At 43.3% G+C, this 25,015-nt stretch overlaps 1 protein-coding gene across 1 annotated transcript in view; it reads left to right on the top strand.

The window, feature by feature from the left end:
- The window catches only part of PCGF5 (polycomb group ring finger 5), a 40,639-nt gene that overhangs the window by 9,581 nt on the left and 6,043 nt on the right, over positions 1–25,015 (top strand). The window contains exons 2-6 of the mRNA XM_077350317.1: positions 15,405–15,719; positions 16,933–17,029; positions 20,431–20,486; positions 20,604–20,663; positions 24,030–24,178. Coding sequence (XP_077206432.1) covers positions 15,608–15,719; positions 16,933–17,029; positions 20,431–20,486; positions 20,604–20,663; positions 24,030–24,178 — 474 coding nt within the window. The 5' untranslated portion in view covers positions 15,405–15,607. The remainder of the gene's footprint in view (positions 1–15,404; positions 15,720–16,932; positions 17,030–20,430; positions 20,487–20,603; positions 20,664–24,029; positions 24,179–25,015) is intronic.

The following is a 25,015-nucleotide window of genomic DNA, read 5'->3' as shown; positions in this document are numbered from 1 at the left end:
ACAGTATTTATATATTCAGGATGTGAGTGAGAACAGGACTTGCCCAAGAATTTTTTGGTGCTCCAAGCATTAAATCAGGGGTAGTCAAACTGCGGCCCTCCAGATGTCCATGGACTACAATCCCCATGTGCCCCTGCCAGCAAATGCTGGCAGGGGCTCATGGGAATTGTAGTCCATGGACATCTGGAGGGCTGCAGTTTGACTACCCCTGCATTAAATCATCAATAATTATAATGACCAAATATAAGATTGCATCAAGTGGCCACCATTAGTTCAGAACTGGACTTGAACTTGATTTCAAGAGAAGTAGCACATTGTTTGTGGTCTCCTATGTGGTAGTGAATGAGCTTTACAAGTATTTATTCAGTCACAGGGGACTGCATTCTACAATCCAAATTCACTTTTTCAGCCCAAGCAATAACTTAATTAGTGATGGGAAGTGTTTTTAGATTTTTACTAGAGACAAAACTCTGTTTGGGATGCTTCTCCACCACCCCCATTTTAAAAAATATATATTAAATATAAGCCAGAAATGTGAACCCAGAGAATACCTTAATTCACCAATGTGTTTAAGTAATATACTTATGGGCTCTCTAATGAGCCAGAAATGGAATTATAACCCTGCTCTGTTGGGTGGAAGGCTGGAATTTAATTAGTGTTTTGAACTGACTTCTCAGTAAACACTAAAAGAAAAGGAAACAAAGACTTCATAGCAAGTATAAACAACACGGGGAAAATAAGATTTTCAATAAGATTTTGTAGAATATGAAGAAATAAAATGTAATGTGGTAATATAGTTAGGATGCTATAATATGAATTTCATCACAATATTTTTCAATTGGGAGCCTAGCAGAATTCCTAAACAAACCCTGTTTAGGTCTGTGTTGTTATCATTTGGTATTTAGGACTGTAGCAGGGGCCATATGCTGTGTTCTTAATTGTGTGGTGCCATACAGCAGGGGTAGTCAACCTGTGGTCCTCCAGATGTCCATGGACTGCAGTTCCCATGAGCCCCTGCCAGCATTTGCTGGCAGGGGCTCATGGGAATTGTAGTCCATGGACATCTGGAGGACCACAGGTTGACTACCCCTGCCATACAGTATTGTGGCTTCAGGTAGCAAATTCCTGGCTGGGAAATTCCTGGAGATTTGGGGGTGGAGCTTAAGGAGAAAAGGGTTTGGGAAGGGGAAGCATCACAAGAAGGTGTGCTGCCATAGAATCTACACTCTAAAACAGCCACTTTCTCCCCAGGAACTCACCTCTGTTATCTGCACACAATCAATAATGCACTTTCAGTGCACTTTAGAAGTAGATTTTCCTGTTCCGCAAAGGAAAATCCAGCTGCCACAGCACATTGAAAGTGCATTATCTTATGTGTGCAGAATGGACCCAGTTGTAATTCCTTGAGAGCTTCATAACATACCTGGAGGTTTGCAACCCTGTTTGTGGGTTCACTAAAAAGGAAAGTCAGGTTGATGCTGGGAAATTTCTGTTCATAATCTCTGTAACCTACAGGAACAAGATGCTAAGAGACAACAATTGTCAGAGCTATTTCCAAAGCCTTGTTACTGTGTCTAGTTGAGGTTACTACTATTTGAATTCGTTTGTATTGTTGTTATTCCATTTACAGCCCATTTCTCACTGAGACCCAAACAAATCATAATATACGAAAAGCAATTCAGTCAGGAAGCAAATACCTTTAGTAAGTAATGCAGGAGGACTAGGATTACAGAACTGGAAAACAGTACAACCAGAAAAAGATTTAACAATTAAAAGAACACCAGAGTCCGCTAGCTTGTACAGGAGAGTCTGAGTAGCAGACTCTTACTCTGTGCAGGACTTGGCAAGGTTAGTGACTCTAACTGTCCTAAATGCCCACACCAGTGAGAAAAAAGATGGCCATGCTGAGTTGACTCCAAGCAGATGGACGCTTTAGAGACAGCTTCTAACCATGAGAACTGCAAAAGAATGCATACAGGAATTTCCAAAGCTATGTAAAGTGGGTTATCATCTGGTGCACTATCTAGCACACTTTCTGTTTTCTGTATTCTGCTGCTAAAGTTGCACCTGGTTCAGTCCCCGATGGAAACTGTAAGTTATCACTGCAAGATGGCATACATGCTCCTCTGGGAACGTTTCTCTCAGTCCCAGGGGACTATTGGCACAGTCATCTTTTAAATGTAGCACTGAAATGTGTACTTAAAATGAAAGCGGAGTGCTCAAAACTGACTTTGAAGCCGTTATTTCTATGCAGAGGCTTGCCTCTGTGATTTTGTGAAAGTCATTAAAACAACGATGTCGACACGCACCAGTTTAAAAATTATTTCAGGTTTATTCTCAAGTGTTTAAATTGTTTTTACCTAGGAACTATGCTTGTAATATTGGCACTTCTTTTTTTTTAATAGCGACTGCCCTCAAGGTGCCCCCATTTTTGGAGATCTCGTCACATGCTGCTGCCCTGACCAGAGTAGCCCAGGCTAGCCTGATTTCCTCAGATTTGGGAAGCCAAGCAGGGTTGGCCCTGGCTAGTATTTGAATGAATGACCACAAACAATACCAGGTTCAAGACATGGAGGCAGGGAATCGCCAACCACCACTCTTGCCTTGAAAACCCAACAGGGTCACTGTAAGTCAGCTCCTTGACAGGACTTTCCACCACCCACACACCCTTGTTTCCTTCTTATCGCGATGATATCTGCAAAGGCTCATAGCGGGCATTCTCTATATTTGTGTCTTACTTGAGAGTGTTGTCAACTCTGGGTTGGGGAATTCCTGAAGATTTGGGGATGAGGTGTGGGGAGGAAAGGGAAGGGACCGCAAAAGGATATAATGGCATACAGCTCACCCTCCAAAGTGTTTATTTTCTCCAGGGGGACTGATCAATGTCATCTGGAGATCAGCTGTAATTCAAGGAGATCTCCAGCCCACCTGAGAGATGGTGACCCTAGCTGAGCTTCCCTCTTGGAAGAGACTATTTCTCATCATTTGTTTTTGACAAGGCAGGACTTAATAGGCTAAGGGTGACCAAACTGGGTCTCCAGATGTTCATGGACTACAATTATTATGAGTCCCTGCCAGTATGGTGCCGATAGAGGAGCATTGTAATCCATAAACATCCACGACCTCTGTTTATGCACGCACACAAAAACATTTTAAATATCAGCTCCATTTATAAAGCACAGTCTTTTCCCCTCCATCTTTCTTATTGCTTTTCTCCCATTCATTTGAGTCCTGGGAAATCTGGTCTTGGCAAGTTGAATTTTTAAAAAGTCTTCTGCAGATTAAAACTAGGTTACTATGATATGCCTCTGGGCATGGGTAGAGGAAGCGTGATTTCCTTGCTGCTGATTTTCCCAGTATTGCTTTATTTATTTATTTTTTGACATAGCTTCCCCCCCCCCCCCAGTGTGGACCCAAAGCGACTTATTCTCCCACTCTTCATTTTATCCTCATACCTTATGAGGTAGGTTTGGCTGAAAGATACTAACCAACTCAAGCTCATGCTGCAAGTTTACATGGTAGGGGAGGGACTTCCAATATGGTCTCACAAGAAGCTAGTCCAATACTTTAGCCACTCTATTTTATTATTTATTGGAAATGTATTTTGGAAATGTGTTAAAAACCCGTTGGCCTAAATTCTAGGAACCATGAAATAGTTTTACCTTCCCAAAGGAATTTTGGGCCTGAGTTCCTAATGCCACATAACAAAATTCTTTGAAACAGAGGGGAATTTCAAAAGTCTCCCCTTCAAAAGCTAAGCCGTGATATGAGACGGAGATCTGCTGTTAAAAGGGAGGGGCCAGTGATTACAAATCTACCGAGTCTTTATGAGCTTTCTCAACAAGCAGTCAGGAAAATTAAAAACTTTACTGTGCAGATTTTTTCTTATAATAACAGGAGACATATTCTGAGGATGTCATATTGCAGGCACATTACACGGACCACTGAAAATTGTTTGGTCTTGACTGCCCTGCATACAGTCCCCATTGTTAACGGCAAAGGAAAACTGGTCAGAGGGGCAGTGCAAAGATAAAAGAGGAAGAGAGATAATGTTTTAGCCCTATTGGAGATAATAACCATGTACCATCTTTGAAAGAAACAAGAGGATTGACTTGAATAAGAACATGCCTACCAGATTAAAGCATAATGGAGTAGGGTTCTTCTCCTATAATTTAGAGCAGGGGTAGTCAAACTGCAGCCCTCCAGATGTCCATGGTCTACAATTCCCATGAGCCCCTGCCAATGGAATTGTAGTCCATGGACATCTGGAGGGCCGCAGTTTGACTACTCCTGATTTAGAGCAATCAACAAAAGTTGTACGGTGGGCCAGTTGTACTGTGTGCTCCCAGGGAATTTTAACTTATATGTATTATATATATATACATTTACCCAAATTGAGCAAATAGGATCTTCTCAGGGATGTTTCATGTCAGGGAAATGGTGAAGGGATATTTAAATTCTTCTCCCCTTAAGGTAAAACCCTGATCTGAATTGAAACTGTATCCCCCAAAATTGAATTTGGTTTTTATATCCTGATTTTCACTACCCAGAGGAGTATCAAAGCCACAGTGACCTCCCCTTCCTCTCCCCACAATGGATGCCCTGAGGTAGGTGGGGCTGAGAGAGCTTTAACTGTTCTGTGAGAACAGCTCTAACAGGACTATGGCTGGCTCAAGGTCACCCAGCTGGCTGCATGTGGAAAGGTGAGGAATCAAACCAGTTCTCCAGATCGCTCTTAACCACTACACCACGCTGGCTGTTAAAAATCTCTGAGAGCTCTAAACACAGAACTCCCGTGTCTGGTTTTGCTAAGAGGTTAACATTAAAATAAACTTCTCTGCATGTACTTATAGAGCAGCTGGTTTTAGAATCAAATGCTGACGCACATGTACAGAAGCACATTTTGTGTTCTGAGATAAAGAAATTCTGTGAGAGATGGCACTTGCAGTTAGACATTCCGATCTATATATCGAAGCTGCTAATTATGAACTTTGGTGGCATGAGTAGAAAGGGTAACATTTTGTTGTGGATACTCAAGAACTTTGGTCTTTGGATCCACACCAATTGATAACTAAGTTTTAAAAACTGGGATATATTTTTTTCATGTTGTTGGTGCTGCTGCACGAGTAGAAAGAAATGGATAAAATTCTCAACATGTTATTATACAGCTCAACAGTTAGATGTCCCTGGCACAAATCTGCCACCTCAGCCTCAGGTACTGCACCCTCCCTTCCCCAGTAGCTCACATATGGACAAAACGTGTGGAGGTATGGTTAGGGTTCCTAGGCCTCCAAGTCGGGTCTGGAGATCTCCTGCTGTTACAATTGATCTCCAGAGATCAGTTCTCCTAGAAAAAATGCCTGCCTTGGAGGGTGCACTCTGGCATTGGACCCTGCAGAGGTCTCTCCCCTCCCCAAACTGCCCTCCCAAGGCCCCACCCCAAATCTCCAGACACTTTCCCACCTAGAGGTGGCAACCATAGGTATTTTATTTTATTTATTTATTATTACATTTATATTCCGCTGCTCCCAGCGCAGCTCGCTCACAGTGGATTACAACAGATTATAACACACATGTAAAACCACTATAATAAAATCCCTCCCACCCCCATTCCACCCCCCTTTAACTCACTCTCCACACCAGCCCTCAGCTCACTCCCTTATCCCCCCCTCCCACACACACACACACTGTGTATCTCAGAAGATGATAATTTGGCATTTTGGAGGAGGGGTAAATCGTGTTTCATCCCACCCCCCGACAACAGGCCTGGCGGAAGAGCTAGTCAGCTCCTGCAGGGCCCTCAGCTGTTCCAGTTCATTCCACCAGGCTAGAGCCAGGGTCAGGGCCAGATGGACTTCCCGTGGCCCAGGGATCTCCAGTGACCTACGGGGGGGTAGAGTGCATTGACCCACGTGGGGCATAAAGAGACAGCTGCTCAGGTACTCAGCCCAGACTATGTCTGGGGCTTAAAGATCAAAACCAGTACCTGGAACCTGATCCGGTATCCACCTGGCAACCAGTGCAGCTGCCTCAGCACAGGCTGGATGTGGGTCCTCCAAGATGTCCCAGTAAGGACCCCCCTGCATTTTGTACCAGCTGCAATTTCTGGAGCAGGGACAAGGGCAAGCCTGCATATGGTATCTACTTACAGGCCATTCTTGGGGGAGGAGATGGATGCATGACCTTCCAGTATTCTGAATCCATTCTCAAAGCATCTCTCTGACCGTTTACACACTGGAGGTTTCATGCCAGGCTGCAGGCTGGAGTTTTAGTCATGGCAGGTTGCCCCACCTCTTCCTGCACCCACATGGGGGAGCCTTTGGCGTGGTGCACCTCATCCACCCCCGATTTGTGCTCCTGCATGGAAGCTGGGGCAGTGAAATTCCCAGTGTATAAATGGTCTCTGAGAAACATTAGTGTTAACCAGGACTCTATTCCATCATACAATGTACAGGTGTGGAATAACTTTTGTTAACAAAAGCTGTTTGGTCCAGCACAATCCCTCTGTGAGGGAACATAAGCCATAAAAGCAGTTTATCAAATCAAATACCTTTATTGGCATAATCATAATAAAACATCTATATAAAAGACAAGGTGGTTCAGATCCCAGATCACTTGGAGAAAATCCCGTGAAGGAATTTTGCAATGTCTTCGGTTATTTGAGGGTTATGATCCAATAAAAGAAAGTGCACTATTGTTGCAGGACTGTGAATCTTGCTCGTCCCCATGAGAGGCAATATGTACCATTCTCTGAAATGGTTATGTTGCTCACAAAAGAGGAGAACATGTTCCACTGACTTGGGTTTCTTTGCAGGACATGGGCAGAGTCTGTCAGCATATTGGATTTTAGCGTACCGATCTTTAGTCACTAAAAGCAGTTTATCTTGTCTCACAGATGAGCAAGCAAAAGGACTAACTTTAAAATAACACTTCTAAGTATTTGGGAAATAAAACACAGTCAGAAGTGCTAAAACTCAGCTAAATATTACATTTTTAAAAAATGCTGTATCTTGAAACTTGCAGCATGTCTGGAGAAAAAGTCAGACGCTGACCATTTAGGTTTCTAAGGATAAGATGCTTGTATCTAGTAATTTAAATATTGTCTCAGCAACTCTAAAAATCTGTACAAACTGCACACTCTGATCTGTCTTATTATCCATAAGTACTCTTATTTCTGTTTTGTTTTTAAAGAGGCTCCCTGCAAAGGGAAAGTTAGACAGAAGAGGAAGGTAAATTCTTCCCTTCCCCAGTTTTGTATGTTCATATTGTATGTTGTAATGCTATGGAATGCCTATAAAGGAAATGAATGAATGAATGAATGAATGAATGAATGAATGAATGAATGAATGAATGAATGAATGAATGAACTGTGATGTCCCACTGCCTGCCAATGCATTCCATTTAACTGTTTAAACTGCCTTTTTGTGATTCAGCCCCCACTCACACCTTCATAGTAATAATGTTGGTTGGGCAAGAGAATGAGGACAAGGACAATCTTATAATTTCACTTCCACTTAAAACTTATTCAATGACATAATCAGGGAGATCTAGGTTTGAAAGTATTCAGTGTTTATAATCCACCAGAACGTAATCCAAAAGGACACTCTTTAAAGCAAGGTGGGAAGCTACTAAATAGTATTTTCAATATTTGAAGATGGTAAACTCTGCCAAGGTTATTGTCTGTTAAGAATGTAGGGTGTTTCCGTTTCTGAAGTGAAGCAAATGCCAAACTAAGATTTAAGGCATTTCCTCACCCGTTGAATGTAGTATAATGTTTGCCAAAAGAAGTAGCTATATTCCAGCCCCTCCATATGACGTTGCCAACATCCAGCATCTGGGTGGTAACCGACTCACTACTTCCTCCATTTTAAAGCCCAAGTACGGGAATAGCAAAAAGAGGATTCACCAACCTATTTAGCGCAAACTACCAGAGAGCAACCAGCAGAGAGAAGGCGTGGAGGCTCAGACATGTTAAAGTTGCCTGCCTCATCCTGCCCTCGCATCCACCTCCGTCTCCCTTGCTCCTGGGGACAGGCAAACTTTCTGGAGCAATGAATAGGCGGACTAGCATGCAGCCAATGCCAGAAATAAATGAATTTTTTTCCAAAGCTGTGACACAAAGCGTGCCTCTCCAAAGTTTTCTCCCCCCCCCAATGAGATTAATTATTAAAAGTATCAAAGGACTTGTGATCCTGTAAGGGGTAGCGTTGAAAAAGCACTATGTGTCTATGATACCATGCATAGCTGTTACAACTGAGAAGTATGATTAAAAAAAAAAAATAGCAAGCATCGCGGGTCCTTTAAAACAGTGGTCCCCAACCTTTTTGTCACCGGGGACCGGTCAATGCTTGACAATTTTACTGAGGCCCGGGGGGGTTAGTCTTTTGCCATGGGACGTCACGGCCGCCGCCTGAGTCCCTGCTCCACTTGCTTTCTTGCCAGTGCCCCTGACTTCCTGCCACCCCTGGGGGCACTGCCAGCAGCAGCTGCGTAGTGCCACACCGAGGGGAAGCCCCAGCCATGACAGCCACCGGAGAACACCAAAGGTGAGCCATCAGCAGAGTGGCAGGGCAGTCCGCGAGGCAGCAGCCAGGGAGGAGGACAAGGAGGAGCTGCGGCCAGGTACCAACTGATCCACGGACCGGTACCGGTCCCCATACCGGGGGTTGGGGACCACTGCTTTAAAACATGTAGAAAGCAGATTGGTTTCCTAGATTGATTGACAGGCTGAATACAAATCAAACAAAGAAATTAACAGTTTTGCATTATTAGATGATTAATCAGTTAAATTACAACTATACTGGGTACCTTAAGGATTCTCCTGATTAATCTGGCAGTGTCTTAAAATGAGCCCACATCTATCTCTTGGAAGAAGTATCCTCCTTTTCTCTCTCAGAGGGAATGCCTTGTTAGAGGCAGTGCTTGCTGAAACAGGCACAGGCATCAGCTACAACAGACAACTGAATAATCAAAATGCTTAAAAAGAAAGCATTTTGCTTCAAAACACAAGTTACATATGGATTTAATAGATGAAACTGCTCAATCTCACACGATTCAATCCTATGTAGAGTTACAGTGTTTTTAATAGATGTAGACTGAAGTAAATCTGCATGGGGTTTGCATCTTAAAGAGTTCTTTAATTGAGTAGGGTTGGGGAATACCTCTAGATTTTGTGGGTAGAGCATGAAGAGGGCAGGTTTTGGGGAGTGGAGAGCAATCGTGCCATGGAGTCCACCTTTGAAAGCAGACATTTTCTCCAGATGAACTGACCTGTCACTTTCTGATCAGTTGTAATCACAGGAGATCTCCAGACACCACCTGGAAGTTGTTCCCAGTCACCTGTAGTGAAATCTGACTATGTGACTTAAAAATTATTCTATGAATAATAGCTTGTTCATAGCTTCGTATTTCACTTTTGTGATGGATGTCATAGAATTCACAGACGAAGATAGAAGGTCCCTTGAAATAGTATTACAAGGGCCATAGGTTCATATTTGAAAGATAATTTATGAGGAAAGTAAATGGATTTGTTTAAACAGGAAAAAAAATAAGCAAGAAAAGCATGATTTAAGATACCTCATCTTGGAATTTAAAATTCACCGAATAGATTTATGATAATCTGAAATGATGCAGTATGGTACAGAAGTAACCTAATGGTTGAAAGGTATGTAAAAACTAGGGGCAAAGCCAATTTTATTAAAAAATAAAATGGGCGCTAGGCCCCCTCCTCGGTGAAGCCTTCGCCGGGCGAAGGCTTCCCAGGGCGTGGCGGTCCCACAGCTGGAGGCCAGGCGCGGCCTCCGTGGCCAGGGGCCACAGTGCATGGGCGGGAAAGGAGTAGGGCTGCTGCGTCTGCCCCGCTCCCCGCACAAGCTGGCTGCCCTGCTCCTTTCCCCCGCGTGAAGGGACCCCAGGCGGGAAAGGAACAGGGACTGACCAAGCCAGTTCTGTAGCCTATTTGCTGAACAAATGCAGAACAATTAGTATAGCTTGTCTGTATATTTAGAACTAGTGTACCACTTATTTAGGAATAACCAGTGCTGTATAAACATTTACTTGTTTTGCAGGTTCAGGCCATAATTATAGTTACACACCCAATCCCAAATGAATCTATTCAGAACTGAGTCTCACAGATATCGATGAAAGGTACTAAGTGGTGCTTTGGACAGTGACAAAAGCACCTGTATCTCAGGAGAAACTTGGCTGAATATTTTGACACTGACTCAAATGGGATAAATCAATCATTCTGCAAGAATTGTGTTATTTCAACTATAAAATTATCTCCAATAGTTTTATGCTAGCATTAAAAGCCTGCATTGTCAAAACGGAATGAGATTTGAAGTGGTTTGCTTGAAGGTTCAGATGCTTAATGCAGGACATAGATGACAGAACAATGCCCAGTGCTTCTCTTTCTACATTCCCCAGGCTTTTCTTGCAGCTTTGATCCAAACTATGTCATTTCCATCATGCAGTAAGTCAGACCTTTTCAAATTCTGATTGTGGAGGAGGCCCTGAAATAATTTTTCAGGCTTCGAGGAGCCCTGGAAGTGATGTCGGCTGGCCACATCTTCCTGCCCAACACCCCCGGAAGTGACATTTCACAGGAAGTGACATCACCCACCCACGTTAACAGGCAGGCTGAAGGAAGACTGAGGGAGAAACGTGGTTTAAGGCAGGAGTAGCCATGAGAGAGCACATTCATGCTTTGGGAGTGGCCAATTCCCTAGCTCAGGGGTAGTCAACCTGTGGTCCTCCAGATGTTCATGGACTACAATTCCCATGAGCCCCCTGCCAGCAAACGCTTGTGAACGCTGCTCCACTTTGACATTACCACATGGATCATGGCTGATTTCACAGTTCTTTTGCCAGGTATGGAGAGTTTTTAACCAGCATGTCACTGGTAAAGAAACTTTCCATGCCGTAAAGACCTTCAGAAACAGTATTATGATTTATAACGTCGCCTTTTGGTTTTTACTAGCAGTCTCTATTTTATATTCTTGCCTTTTCTGTGAGTTGCCTAGAATCTGAAAATGCAGCAAATGAACTGGAGACTTGCGTGACTAATGGGGAGCTGTGTGAAAAGAATGGAAGCATCCTGGAAAATACATGATGGGTTATATTACTTCAGATTCTTCCATTACTGTGGCTGTTCTGCCTCACATTTCTTCAGGAGGAAGCCTGATTGCATCTGTTGAGACCCTGTAATAGATTTTTGCTGGCCTAGACCAAACTTTCTTAACTAGGATTTCATGAAACCCTGGAAGGGTTTCCCAAATGGTATATGTATAAGGTAAAGGTAAAGGTATCCCCTGTGCAAACACAGAGTCATGTCTGACCCTTGGTGGTAAAAAATTTGAGGAAGACTGGCTTAGACAAAGAGTGTGTATAATTTCAGCGACACCTGGGACCAAACAATTAGCATTTCAAAAAATATTCTAGCGATTTCAGCTGTAGTCTAGCACAACAAAGGGGCTTTGTGGCTGCAATGCTAAACTGACAGGAGAAAGTTGTATCGTAAACCTAGATGTACTTAAAATATATATCTGGGGGGGAGGGCAGAGTATTCTGTCCCAGGAGTACAAGGACGGGTTCAAAATATTAGAAGGATAAGGTAGCAATGATCTGGTATGTTTAATAAAAACAATAATTGTAATATTTTTAAGTGCTTACTGGATGTATTTGGGTTTTGGTCTGAATGACCGTGAATAAATATTGATTGATTGATTGATAGAAGTGCTTACTGGGGTTATATGTCCTCCAACATTTGACCAAAGATGGCGCTTTCTACATGGTAATAGCAGTGAGGCCTCAGCTTGCAGTGAATTTTTGAACCATCATTTTACTGCCATACAAGTAAATGCTAATGCTTTCAGAACTTTACCTTGATTGAGAACCAGTGTGGTATAGTGGCTAAGAGTGTCAGGCTAGTATTTGGGAGTCCCAGATTTGAATGCCCACTTATGCCATGGAAGCTCGCTGGGTTGCCTTGGGCCAGATACAGCCTCTCATCGTAGCCTACCTCAAAGGGTTGATATGAGGATAAAATAAAGGAGATTGATGTAAGCCACTTTGATTCCCCACTGACAAGAAAGGTGGGGTATAAATGAATTAAATAAATATGTGCTAGTACAGATTCAAGGGCTAAACCCTACAAGAATGTCAGGCACCAGTAGTACCTAGTGTATGTCAACAACCTGCAGTTGATAAATTATTTCTAGTTTATCATGTTTTAGATACCTCTTTTGTAATCACAAGTAAGGCTGAGAGCCTAACTACACAATATATTCAAATGCATGTAACCGAAGCCTAACCCCTCCTCTTTTCTTTCTTAAGAAAAGCCATTTCATTAGAGGCTGGTTTGTGGTGAAGAACGCATAGGGAATACAGTGCACTTGCTTCTCTGTTCCAAGACACCTCCTTCCAATGCAGCTGTTCCTAGAAAAAAAGATCATGAGATTTGGTTACATTCTTGTAGTTACATGTCCACTTACAGCATGGTATAGTGGTTAAGAGCAGCGGCTTCTAATCTGGCGAGCTGGGTTTGATTCCCCGCTCCTCCACATGTAGCCAGCTGGGTGACCTTGGGCTAGTCACAGCACTGATCAAGCTGTTCTGACCCAGCAATAATCTCAGGGCTCTGTCAGCCTCATCAACCTTACTGGGTGTCTGTTGTGGGGAGAGGAAAGAGAAGGTGATTGTAAGCCGCTTTGAGACTCCTTCTGGTAGAGAAGAGGCATATAAGAACCAAGTCTTCTTCTTTCTCTTCCGAATCTAATGGTAAAGCAATAGAGATCCTACTTTCCTGTCTGGTATCTGCAGCAGCATGCAGACCTCTTTTAATTGACTGTCTCTATCCACACACATACCTTAGAAAACAATTTTTCTTCAAGCTGCTAGTATTCTAGCTCCAGTTGTATAGATGCATGCTGCGTGTGTGATACAGGACAGTTTTAATAAATATTTGTTTGATGGCCTTCACGGTACAGTCCCATATAGGCCCTGCACCATTTTTCCTGACACACGAATGTATTTGCTCTGCTCAGTCGATCAATCATTATTTTAAAATCCCATATTTTAAATTAGATCTATTTTGGTTAAAGAAAGAACTTTTTTATGAGATGGCTACCGGCAGAGCAGCTTACCTGATGCTCTTAGGAAGGTTCCCTTCTTCCCTTGGTAATTTTCCAGAGGCTGAATTATTTCAGCAGGACCCTGGGCCCTGACTTCTCCAGGCCTAATCTTATGTTGATATTTGAGTTATGCTGTCTGTTTGCTGTTGGTGTTTTTATTGCATTGGATATACCACTACCTTGAGTCTTCTCTTTGAGAAAATTCTGTTCAAATGGTAGTGATATTCAAATGTGGCAGGGAAAGTTAATGTTTGGGTCCTTTTAAAAGGCTGCCAGGGCTTAAAGCTAAGGTTGCCAAGTATAGCTTATGAACTTCTGGGAGATTTGGGAGTGGAGCCTGTGGAAGGTGGAGCTTGGGGAGGGGCATCCATAAGGCATAATGCCACATAGTTCACCAGGGACACAGCACTCTAGAGTCTGGAGATGAGTTCTAATTCTGAGGAATGTCTAGGACCCAACTGGAGGTTGGCAACCATAAGGCTGCCTGGAAAAGTCTAATACATTTTAAAAACCTTTAAGTCTTGCTTCATCTCACTCAGATGCGGAATATGTCTTGGCCATTTTTTTTAAATAAATGTGATGAAAGTCCACAGTATACAACTGGGTCAGAGCTTACAGCCTTGGCTCTCCACACCAAGAGAGTGTTTTTCGCCTAATTATATTTTCAAGTGATTATCAAAAACGACAGCACTTTTAGTGAATATATTGAATTTATTAATAACAACTTTGTGGAGGACTCATTTTGCCACTGATGAAAGCACTGAAAACAGAGAATAATCTAGAGACCGTTTTGGCAGGTGGAAATAAAGAGATCACAGAGATTCTTATACTTTGATTAATCCATTGGACAGATTCTTTTTTCCAGTACTGTAAAAGCTGACAGGACTAGATCTCTCCTTCTCCTTTCCATGCCTGCCCACCATCTTTCATCCTGTGCCACTTTTTCCCTGTCATCCTTGGTCCTGATTGTGGTTGAACAGTGCAGGAGAAATACGGTTGCCAGCAGGGGATGGGGGCTGGGTTGCCACATCCAGGTTGGGCACACATCCTGGAGATTGGGAATGGAGCCTGGGAAAGGCAAGGACCTTAGTGGGGTACAGTGGAGAAGGCTGAGAGGGGACATGATTGCTCTTTAAGTATCTGTCTCCTGGAGGAGGGCAGTAGAGGATCATTGGACCCACAGTAATGGGTTTAAACTAGGTGTAGAATGGTATCGGGTAGATGGGGGGAGGGAGATTTCACAGCCAGAGTAGTTCAGCAGCGGAATTGGGTGCCTAAGGAGGTGGTGTGCTCCCCCACACTTATCTTGGGTGCTTTAGGTCAGTCCTGCATTGAGAAGGGTGTTGCACCAGAAGAAGAAGAAGAGTTGGTTCTTGTATGCTGCTTTTCTCTACCCAAAGGAGTCTCAAAGCGGCTTACAGCCGCCTACCTTTTCCTCTCCCCACAACAGACACCCTGTGAGGTGGGTGAGGCTGAGAGAGCCCTCATATCACTGCTCAGTCAGAACAGCTTTATCAGTGCTGTGGTGAGCCCAAGGTCACCCAGCTGGCTGCATGTGGAGGAGATTCAAACCCCAAGTCCGCACTCCTAACCCCACTACACCAAGCTGGCTCTGTGCTAGATGGCCTGTGTTCCCCTTTCCAATATGCGACCACCCTCCAAAGCATCCACTCTCTCCACGGGAACAAACCTTCATAGTCTGGGGAGGAGCTGCAACCCCGGCTGTGGCGCAGGCTTTGGGGCTGTCCCGGAGCGGGCTTGGCGGGAGGGGGCGGCCAGAAGCGGCTGGGGAGGGAGCGCCTTCGCTCTTTTCCCAGGCTGGGGCCGGTGGGCGCCGCCAGGTCGGAGGCAGGAGACTAGCCCGGGGAGGGCGCGCAGGCCGAGGCGCGGGAGAGCGCCAGCGGGGGAAGGAGCGAGCGGGAAAGCGGCCCGAAAGTGCTGGCGGCTGGTCGGGGCGGAGAGGGCGAGGGGAGGTCGCCCAGCAGGTCTCCGTACAGGTTGCTGCCGCCCGTGCGGGGAGAGGCGAGGGCTTCCTCCGAAACGGAGGAGGGAGCGGATCCCGCGTGGCCTTGGCTCCGGGCTCTGCTTCCAGTGCAAACTCTGGGCAGGTGGTCGCCTTCTCTGCTTGGCTCCTTGGACCGCGCTGGGGGACAAGTGATCCTCTCCCCCCCCCCCCCGCTCTCCTGGCTGCATTTGCCACGGTTGAATCGCTCTGCCCGTTTGGAAGGGTGTCTGTTCTTTATTCATTTCTGCCCGCCTTTCTGTGCCTCGCAGGGCTGGAAGATGCCTCAGTCTAAAAAGAAGGAGAGGTCGGGAGTGGCCGCGCTTTGAGAAGCTCCGGATCCCGGTCCTCCGATGCCTGGAGGGGTGCCGCTGCATCCCGCAGCTCCCCGGCCCCTGTGAGCCTCTTTCGCTCGGCACGACTCGTTCCCAGCTTGGGTCCCAAACATTTCCCTCTGCTGCGGCTTGTGCCCCGAATGGCTACCCAGAGGAAGCATTTTGTGAAAGATTTCAACCCCTACATCACCTGTTGCATCTGCAAAGGGTATCTTATCAAACCCACGACCGTAACTGAGTGCCTCCATACTTGTAAGTAATTTTTGGAATTAGGTTTGGGCAAGTAGAGGGGGGTGCCTTTCTCTTAGTCCAAGTGAGCAGAGGTTAGCCAGTTTGGGTTTTTTAAATTATAATTGTCATAATAGTTTTTACACAGCACACCCAGGAGAAAAATTGAATACTGGTTGAACTAGTTTGGCTGTACTTGCAGCAAAATGAAACAAACGTCCAGGGGTGCTTTAAAGTGCTAACCAAGGAGGCCCGGCCCACTTTGTAAAATAGCTATGTGAAGAAAATCCTATTGGGAGATTTTAGGGGGGAGGTTGTGGGGGAGGAGCCAATGTTTGGCCGGGATTCTTTCAAGTGTAAATCTCAGTGTAAGGGGGTGGGAAGGAAGGAGTTGATTGTAGAAAGAATAGGTGGGGATCCTGTCATAAATCAACAGAATTACCCACATGCTGGGTGGTAAGAAAGGTCAGCGGTTTGAAGCCAAGGAATATCAATACACAATACGCTTTATTTTTAGTTCATTCTTCTTGGACCTGCCTGCATCTTGCTTAAAAAAGTAAATTAAAGTGGTAAAAACTGACAGTGTAGTTGACTAGCACTTATCTTGTCCTGTCAGGTACTTAGGCAGGAGACTGCTTGGGGGGGGGGGGGGGGAAGAAAAGACTTTCTGAGCTCTTTAGACAAAGTGTAAAGCAGAAATGTAACATACACATTTTTGTTCCTCCCCTTTACGCTTTACCATGTCTTTTACAAAAGACAAACATATATTCATAAGCTCACCAGCAATGTAAACATGTATCTTACCTGAATTCAGAAGCTATGCTTCATGATACTTATGTTGGTTTTGCTAACCTACGCATGTCTTCCCATCTTTGTAATACCAATGCCTTGAAACGAATGGAACCTCAACCTTTATAAGCATGGAAATATAATACCTCCTGCTTCTAGCCCATATTTGCATGCATGTTCTGATGTACACATGGACCTCTCCTGCATGTCAGCTTCCCCCTTGGTCTTTACGTTCAAGGGCAGCTCAGCACAGGTGAATAAAGTCAGTTCTGTAGAGTTGACAATAGTTCAGACAGTGTTGCTGGACCAAAAGTTTCCGCCAAGTATGGGGAACAGAGACAATTTCAGATGGATCCATGACCGACCTAAAGTCACTTTTGAATGCCGGTGTTTAGCATTCATTCCTTCAGTTTCCATTTTGCCCTAATACATGTTTCTTGTTTTATAGTTTGTAAGAGATGTATTGTGCAGCACTTTGAAGACAGCAATGACTGTCCTAGATGTGGCAATCAAGTACACGAGACTAATCCTTTAGAAATGTTACGGTAAGGCGATACTGCTTATAAATTGCTACAGTGAGTGCCTAATTTAGTGCAATGATAATAGGAAACTGCATAGAATATGGTAACTCTGAAAAGGAACAGATCTTTTTGCAAGGTGACCAGAGCTTTAGATAACTGAAGTCTGAAGATTTTTAAGAAGTTAATTGTTATTTTATGAAAACACCATTGTTGGAGTATCGTAATGTTGGTTGCAATTGAAACAAACAACCTTCCATTCAGAAGCACTTAAGACATGTTTCTTTAGGACAGCGGTCCCAAACTCCCTGGTTCATGGACTGGGACCAGTCCGTGGATCAGTCAGTATTGATAAATCTAAATAAAAAATGAAAAAGCAGGAGTACAGAGGAGAATCTGGTGACCTCATATTGAGACTGGGCCTCCGCTGACTGAGTTTTGTTGTGCTAAAATTAATGCTTTTAAAAAAGAGATTCTTGGTGGTATCAGGGCATTTTTCTTCACAATGCACTTCAGCAGCGGTCTTCAAACCCCAGTCTGGGGACTGGGACTGGTCCATGGATCAGTCGGTACCAGGCTGTTGCTCCTCCTCGTCCTCCTCCCCAGCTGCTGCCTCGGGGCTGCCCTGCCACTCTGCCACCAGCTCATTTTTGATGCTCCCTGGTGGCTGCCATGGCTGGGGCTCCCCCTCAGCATGGCACTGCATAGCTGCTGGCAGCAGTGCCCCCCAGCGGGCAGCGGGAAGTCAGGGGCACCAGCGGGAAAACAAGTGGAGCAGGGGCTCAGGCAGTGGCAGCATCCCTTGGCAAAAGACTACCCTCCCTCCCGGGCCTCAGTAAAATTGTCAAGTGTTGACCAGTCCCCGGTGATAAAAAGTTTGGGACCACTGCTTTAGGAGATAGCAGAAGTATCCTTGGAAAGGGAAAACCAGTTCCAGGGTGGAGGTGGCTTTTCCTTTTGCACTTGATTTTCTTTTCTGAACTTTAATTTCTTCTTCTTCCACCCTTTCCATTCTGTTGTTGCTTCCAGTGAAACTCATGGTTAGAGAGTCAAAAAGGATGGTAGCCACTTATCGTAACTTTTAAAACATGGTGTCTGCTCACAGTGACCAAATAGATACTCCCATAGAGTAGACAAGTTAAAATATAAATTAATTTTTTTTGAACTGCTGTGAGTTGGGAGCAAGTTGATGGCACTTAACACACATACGCACAGGGTTTTCTGTTGGTTTCTACAGGATGTAGTTAGGACTACTCTTAGCTGGATCCTATGTTATGACGTTAGCAGTATTACAAAGGGCAAATGGAGTACAGACTTTAAGATTTACAGCACTTTCCTTTCATACAAGGTGGCATTCATTATTAAGAATTATAAATGACATAACAATGAAACTTTGAAGACAGATACCATGTCTCTATTGTTCTGTCTTCCAAAGCGAACCCACCCAGTTGACTCCAGCCCCTGAACTTCTTACCACTCCAAAAAGGGGGGCACACAGAATGATAACATATGAAGAGGACTCACTATATTGTTGGGCCAGTTTTGCAATTAGAGGTAGTTCAAGCTATCAGTTTTATTTCTCCCTTGTTTTCTTTCTTCCCTGGCAGGAGAAAATTAGCTACTTGTTCTAGGAATAGCTGTTCCAAGGAAAGTTTTATGTGAAGGAGTTATCCCCTGTTGTATTTGAGAAGGACCATGCCATAGTAACTTGAAGGATTGCTGCTTCCTTCTCAAGTGCCTTGCAGTTGGGGGCTTCTTAAAACGTTCTACAGGGAGAGGTGGGAAAGTCATGAGAGGGGGACAGAGCAGGGTGACCCTGATGTTTAAACCAGGGCAGAGTCTGCACTTATTTTGTTTATTCCATTGTCAATCCTGTTGAATTCACATTGATTTGAACTCGGGTCTTCTTCTTCCCTCCCCCCCCTTCCCATTGAAACAGGAAAGTGTTCTGCACGTGGTTAGGGAGGCTCAGAAGGGGGGGGGGAGCCAAGCCTCTTTCTTTCTTTTCTTGAAAGGGGGGGGAGGAGAGGAGCCAAGCAGGGAGCCTCTTTCTTTTCTTGGAGGGAGGGGGAGAGGATCGAAGAAGGCAGAGAAGGGAGAAAAAATCCAAGACTGACAGAAGTTGAGAGAAATTAGAGGCTTCTCCTTTAAGGCAAGCTTGTCACATGGTCACCTTTGAACTATCAGGGTGTCTCTACCACGGAGGTTCAAAACAGCCTGCTTTCTCAATCCAAATCTTGAAATATTGAGCATTAAAAGCACTCTAAGATATCACACAATAAAGGGTAGGGTCACTCCGGATCAATCCCTCTTGCTGCAGAAGGAAAATTTAAATCACCCAAAATCAAAACAGAAATTGCATTCTGTGTAGACAGCAGGGACTGAATTGATCTGGGATTGGAATAAAAGCTCCTTGCACCCAGGGTTCAGTTAATCAAGCTGCCTTGGTTTAGTTGCAAAACTGAGTTTACAGCACAGTTGGAACGTACAGGGTAAATTCTCTTCTTGTATTTATCTTTATCCTTAAATAACCTTAAATAAGCAATATTGTTATCTCACTAGATCAGGTAAGACCAAAAAAAAAACAACAACAACCCAAAACAACAACCCTGAAACAAAATCCAAGTTCTCTGCTCTGCCTATATGTAAACATATTTATAGATAACAGCAGACCACTAGTGCTATCTAATACCATTAAAATCACAGGGAGTTGAGGTGACTCATCCTTAGTGTGTACTCTGTGTTTGGGCAGTGCCTCAGGAGAAAGTTAGTATAAGTAGCTCCATACGTGTAAACTGACAGAACAGGCAGCAGATTTCAGCTTAGCTCCAGCAAGCCAATGGTAGAGTACTGCTCACAAAAACTGGCTTTTCTATCTCCCTTGTCCTGCTGCAGCCCCTCAGTTCCCTCTGAAAAGCCACTCCTGAGCGTTCATGTACCCCCAGGAACACAATGGGATATGGTACAAGGGCAGCAGCAAAAAGTATTAATAAACAGAAATGATCCTGACTTACACAAGAAGTGTTCTTCTGTGCATTCATGAGCAGGGGAAGATAAAAATGTAAAATGTCCGTAAAATTGTTAAGACGTGGGAAAGTGTGTCTTTCTTGTTTTTGAAATATATGCACTAGTTGCTTGCCTTTCAAACCCAGTTTTGCCGCTTTAACAATAAAACAGGACTAATTTTTGCCCTGCTGTACTGTTTAACTTATATATGGAATTTTATTTATTTGTTAAAATATTTATACCCTACCTTTCCTCTTGGCTCAAGAGCGTTCTAATACTGACGTCCACCCTGTATAATAAGAGATATGAAATAAACATTAAGAACAGCAGTCCAAAAACAATCTTTTGAAGTGTTTCTTTTAAATTCATCCCTATTTTAATCAACTTTCTGACTTCTTAAAATAATACCTTCTCTTTTAAAGGTTGGATAATACGTTAGAGGAAATTATATTTAAGTTGGTACCTGGGCTTCGAGAACGTAAGTTTTTTTTTAACTAGAACTTTCTTAACTAGATTTGCAGTTTTTCCCTTGCAATTTTGTTGGTAGTTCAGCATTATTGATTTGAAATATCACTGTTTTTATTTTGCTAACTAGAAGAACTGCAGCATGAGGCTGAATTCTGGAAGAAAAACAAACCTCAAGAAAATGGAGAAGGTAGTGAAATTTTGTTTGATAAAGTAGCATCATTATGATAATGTGCAGATTGGATATATACACAGACATACACACACACAGGGAATTGTGTCTTCATGTGCAGCAGTATTTGTTGACGTTAGCCTATAAAGCAGTCTGTTACATCAGGGGTAGTCAACTTGTGGTCCTCCAGATGTCCATGGACTACAATTCCCACGAGCCCCTGCCAGCATTTGCTGGCAGGGGCTCATGGGAATTGTAGTCCATGGACATCTGGAGGACCACAAGTTGACTACCCTGTGTTACATAACTTTATAGTACTTGGCTATTTGTTATTACATATGATACAGAAGAAAACAAAATGACTTCGGGTTGTCATCTAGTCGAGACATTTCTTGGGCTCTTACACACTGCAAGGTATATACAGAGCTCTCCTGCTTGCAAGAAATCCCCAGTAAAGTTATATTGTGTATACCTTATGCTACTGTTAATGTTTTGTCCTGTTATATTGTTTAGAATCCAAGTCGCTTTTGGAATATTTTGCATGGGGTACATAGATATAAATAGTTTTGTTGGAATTTATCACCTGTGTATATTTTAGGGGGGACAATCTCATGAATACAAATAGAAAATAATGTAATGCCCTACTCACAGTCTGAAAAATACCTGTGCACTTCCATTTCTGATATTTCCTATATGTACTTTTTTTTCTTTCTTTTTTTTTTGTGAGAACCTCTCCAGGCAGTTCAGAGAAGTCAACATATTAACATAGGACTGGATTTGCCCTTAAAATAATTGTCAACATGATATACTCAGTTGTACTTCCAGTTCTTCAGTTGTCTGGTTTTAGAGTCAAACTAGACATGATGACATCTTTGGGTCCACCATGTGGATGCCACCACCATTTTAAAGTGATCTAAAAATGTTGCAAGGGCCCAATCCTAACTGTACCCACAGTGTGGCAGGCTGAGATGTTCTTGCCGCTCCCCAAGTACTGGAATGGCCAAGCACATCCCTGAAGCTGTTTTGGCACTTGAATAGGCATGGTGGAGGGGATAGACAAGAGCACAACAGCCTGCTCTACTGTGGGCCTTTGCGGCATTTCTAAATCACTTTCAAAAGGCAGTAGTACCACTGTGATCAAAAGGACCCCCATGGCATCTAGTGGACCTTTAATCTTGCCAGTGATGTTCTCTGAAATCCATGAGCATTGTTATGTTTAAATAGGCAAATATGGACTCCATATTTCCATATTTGTGCCTGGAATCAGAAACCTTGTCTGGTAAGAGTTTAGTGGCTTCTGTTAGTCTGTTTCAGCAGTGTGAATAATTTACCACTTCCTTCCTCAAGGTCCACCCCTTCTCCTCCCCCTTCATTACCTCTTCGAGAGGGAATGTGAGAGCAGTTCTTATAGCTCAGTTCCACATAAGCCCTGGTTATTGCAGCAACAACTGTAAGCATAGTTCTATTGCTATGGGAGTACATATATCGTAAGGCAGAGAGTAAATTATATGCTGTACTGCCCTGTTCATCTCATGTCTTCAGAAAGGATGGGCTAAAATCCTAAATTAAAAAAAGTGTGAAACTTGGTAGCTCACAATATACCCGTCACTAGAGGTTCTTTCCTCCTTCCCCCCCCCCGCCCCCAATAAACAGGTCTTCAGCCAGAATCTTCTTATACACTAGGCAATGATTTTCAAGGTGTTATACAATTACATAGCTACTTTACATTGTTTGTATAAATTGTATAAATTTGTATAAATTGGCCCTAGTTGACAAAACTTCCACAGAATACTCTCTTACAGCACACATGTCTCTTTGATGTTGGCAAGTTACCATGAATGTGGAAGTTTAAATCTGCAGTACCTGTTAGGATAATATTTTAGCAAGTTAGGATTGGATGACAGAAGTGAAAGTTAAACAGACCAAAAGGTTTAAGACTTGTGCAGGAAATAGAAATTAGAAACACCAGTTTCTTACTGGACAATTTTAGAATAACTATTTCTAAGCCAAGTATCTCAGTAATGTATTTAACCTTCTGTGTGTCATTACAGTGGAAATGCATTTTTGACACTCACAAAGTTGCCTTAAATTATGCCTCTCTTCATTGTAGACATGTGATCTTTTTTCCCATTTTGATATTTTTAAGACTTGCGGTTGTATTCATCCTTGTGACTGCCTCAACAAAAGACATCATTTCAGAAACTTATTTCAGTTGCTTAGAACTGTTAGTACTATTGGAAAGTGTTGGAATTTGTCAGGGGTAATCCTGAAATGTTCTGTTAGATATTGGAAGTTTGCTTATAACTTTAAGAAGACAAGCTGGATATTCCATTCCCAAAGGTTGCTTCGTTAGTTAACTTTTGTAGAACTACACTGTGGTAATTTATATGTAGAAACTATGAATTGCGAAGCATTCTGAATAGACAAAAACATTTCCTTTTCTTACAAGCCATCGACATGTAATAAATGAGGTGGAACTCTGACACTTCAAAAAAAAATTCTGTTTGAGGGATTTGTGTAGAGCTTACAGGTCCCCTAAACTCATACGTAGGACATTTACTCATACGTAGGACATTTATAAGAGCCTCTTGTGGCGCGAAGAGCCTCTTGTGGCGCAGAGTGGTAAGGCAGCCGTCTGAAAGCTCTGCCCATGAGGCTGGGAGTTCAATCCCAGCAGCCGGCTCAAGGTGGACTCAGCCTTCCATCCTTCCGAGGTCGGTAAAATGAGTACCCAGCTTGCTGGGGGGTAAACGGTAATGACTGGGGAAGGCACTGGCAAACCACCCCGTATTGAGTCTGCCATGAAAACGCTGGAGGGCGTCACCCCAAGGGTCAGACATGACTCGGTGCTTGCACAGGGGATACCTTTACCTTTACCTAGGACATTTACTAAGAAATTCCTGCTCTTCAGAAACATGTTAGTTTAATATGTTTGCATTGATTGGTGATTCAGAATTGGTGCAGCTGTGATGCTGGAGCTACCTTGACTTTAATTAGGAAATGGATTATGGGAGTACAGAATCTGGTACTACTTCCAGTTCCTAGAGCAAATTCAACCCTTTTACTATAAGATAGCAGTTACAGAATGCATTATCGAAGCTGTTAACTGGCACTTCCCTGGCTCCTCAGTTTCCAGGACTGCGGAACCAGGCTTTGAAGCTGGTTATGAGAGCCGTACTATTGACTTATATACCCTCATTATTTGGTGTTCTGTCTCACTGATTCAACTGAATAGGCTGCCAACTGAGATATTGGTACAAGATATCCAGGGGGAACCTAAGATGGTGACCTGAACGGAGCAACTGATGCTCAGCTCTAGATATTGAAACATAGGTTTAAATATGCAGTGTATGAATACATGTTTTTTTTTAAACAAAATTCCAGAAGGGAATCCAAAATTTGAAAATCCCAAAGATGAGGAAGATGGTGATGAAAATCAAGAAGATAAAGACTATCACAGGAGTGACCCTCAGATTGCTATCTGTTTGGATTGCTTACGTAACAATGGACAATCTGGAGATAATGTAGTAAAAGTGAGTTTGAACAATGCAGCCTTTATTTTTTTAAAGGTTTATGTTATAAATTCTCTAGGTATGTTACTGTTGGCTATTCTAATTTTCTGTAACCTTTACCCGACTCTAAAGCCATAGACAATGTTGGACCAATGTTGACATCACAGCAGCAAACCATTTGATCCCTGGTGCCCATTGGCTTTTTGAATCTTGAGAATAAAATCTAAATGTTTGTGAATGGAACAGAAAAAACCGGGAAAGTTTGGGTCACTCCATATCAGCAGACTAGGAGTGCACTGAATTCATCCCAGGCATCCCATGAGACTTCAGCTAGCAATAAACACAGACTCTCTTTCGAACCAGCCTCTCTCAGTGGTTGCACAAGAGGCAAATTTACCCATTTTTGAAAGTGAGAACAAACAGTAGTACTTCTTCATAGCAAACAGCCCGTCCCAGATTCCATCACCGTAGAGGACTGATGGAAGGATGCAGAAGAGCCAGGAAATATCAACTTTATACCTGCAGCGTGTGCCAATTTGGAAGTAGCAGTCTCCATCATGGGAGCATTCTTGGCTTGAAATTCCCACAAAAGATTGGGAGGCACCCAACATTTTATCATCTCCACCTACCCACCCTCTGTGGGAATCAATTTGTAATGGCAACCACTGCCCTTTCTCAAAATTCAATTATGCTCACAGGCTTCACAAGTGTGAGGGTCTTTGTGTTTACAGCAGTGGATCTGTAACTTTAAAAAATGTTTCTTGCCAAGTAGGGGCAGAATAGAGGTGGTGATTTCATGCAAAAAAGCAGTGAGCAAGAGGCAGCTACTCAGCTCTTTCCCCTTATTTTTTCTTCCTT

The sequence above is a fragment of the Paroedura picta genome, chromosome 8 (assembly GCF_049243985.1).
Source record: "Paroedura picta isolate Pp20150507F chromosome 8, Ppicta_v3.0, whole genome shotgun sequence".
Lineage (NCBI taxonomy): Eukaryota > Metazoa > Chordata > Lepidosauria > Squamata > Gekkonidae > Paroedura > Paroedura picta.
This window is presented reverse-complemented; position numbering and strand designations above follow the sequence as displayed.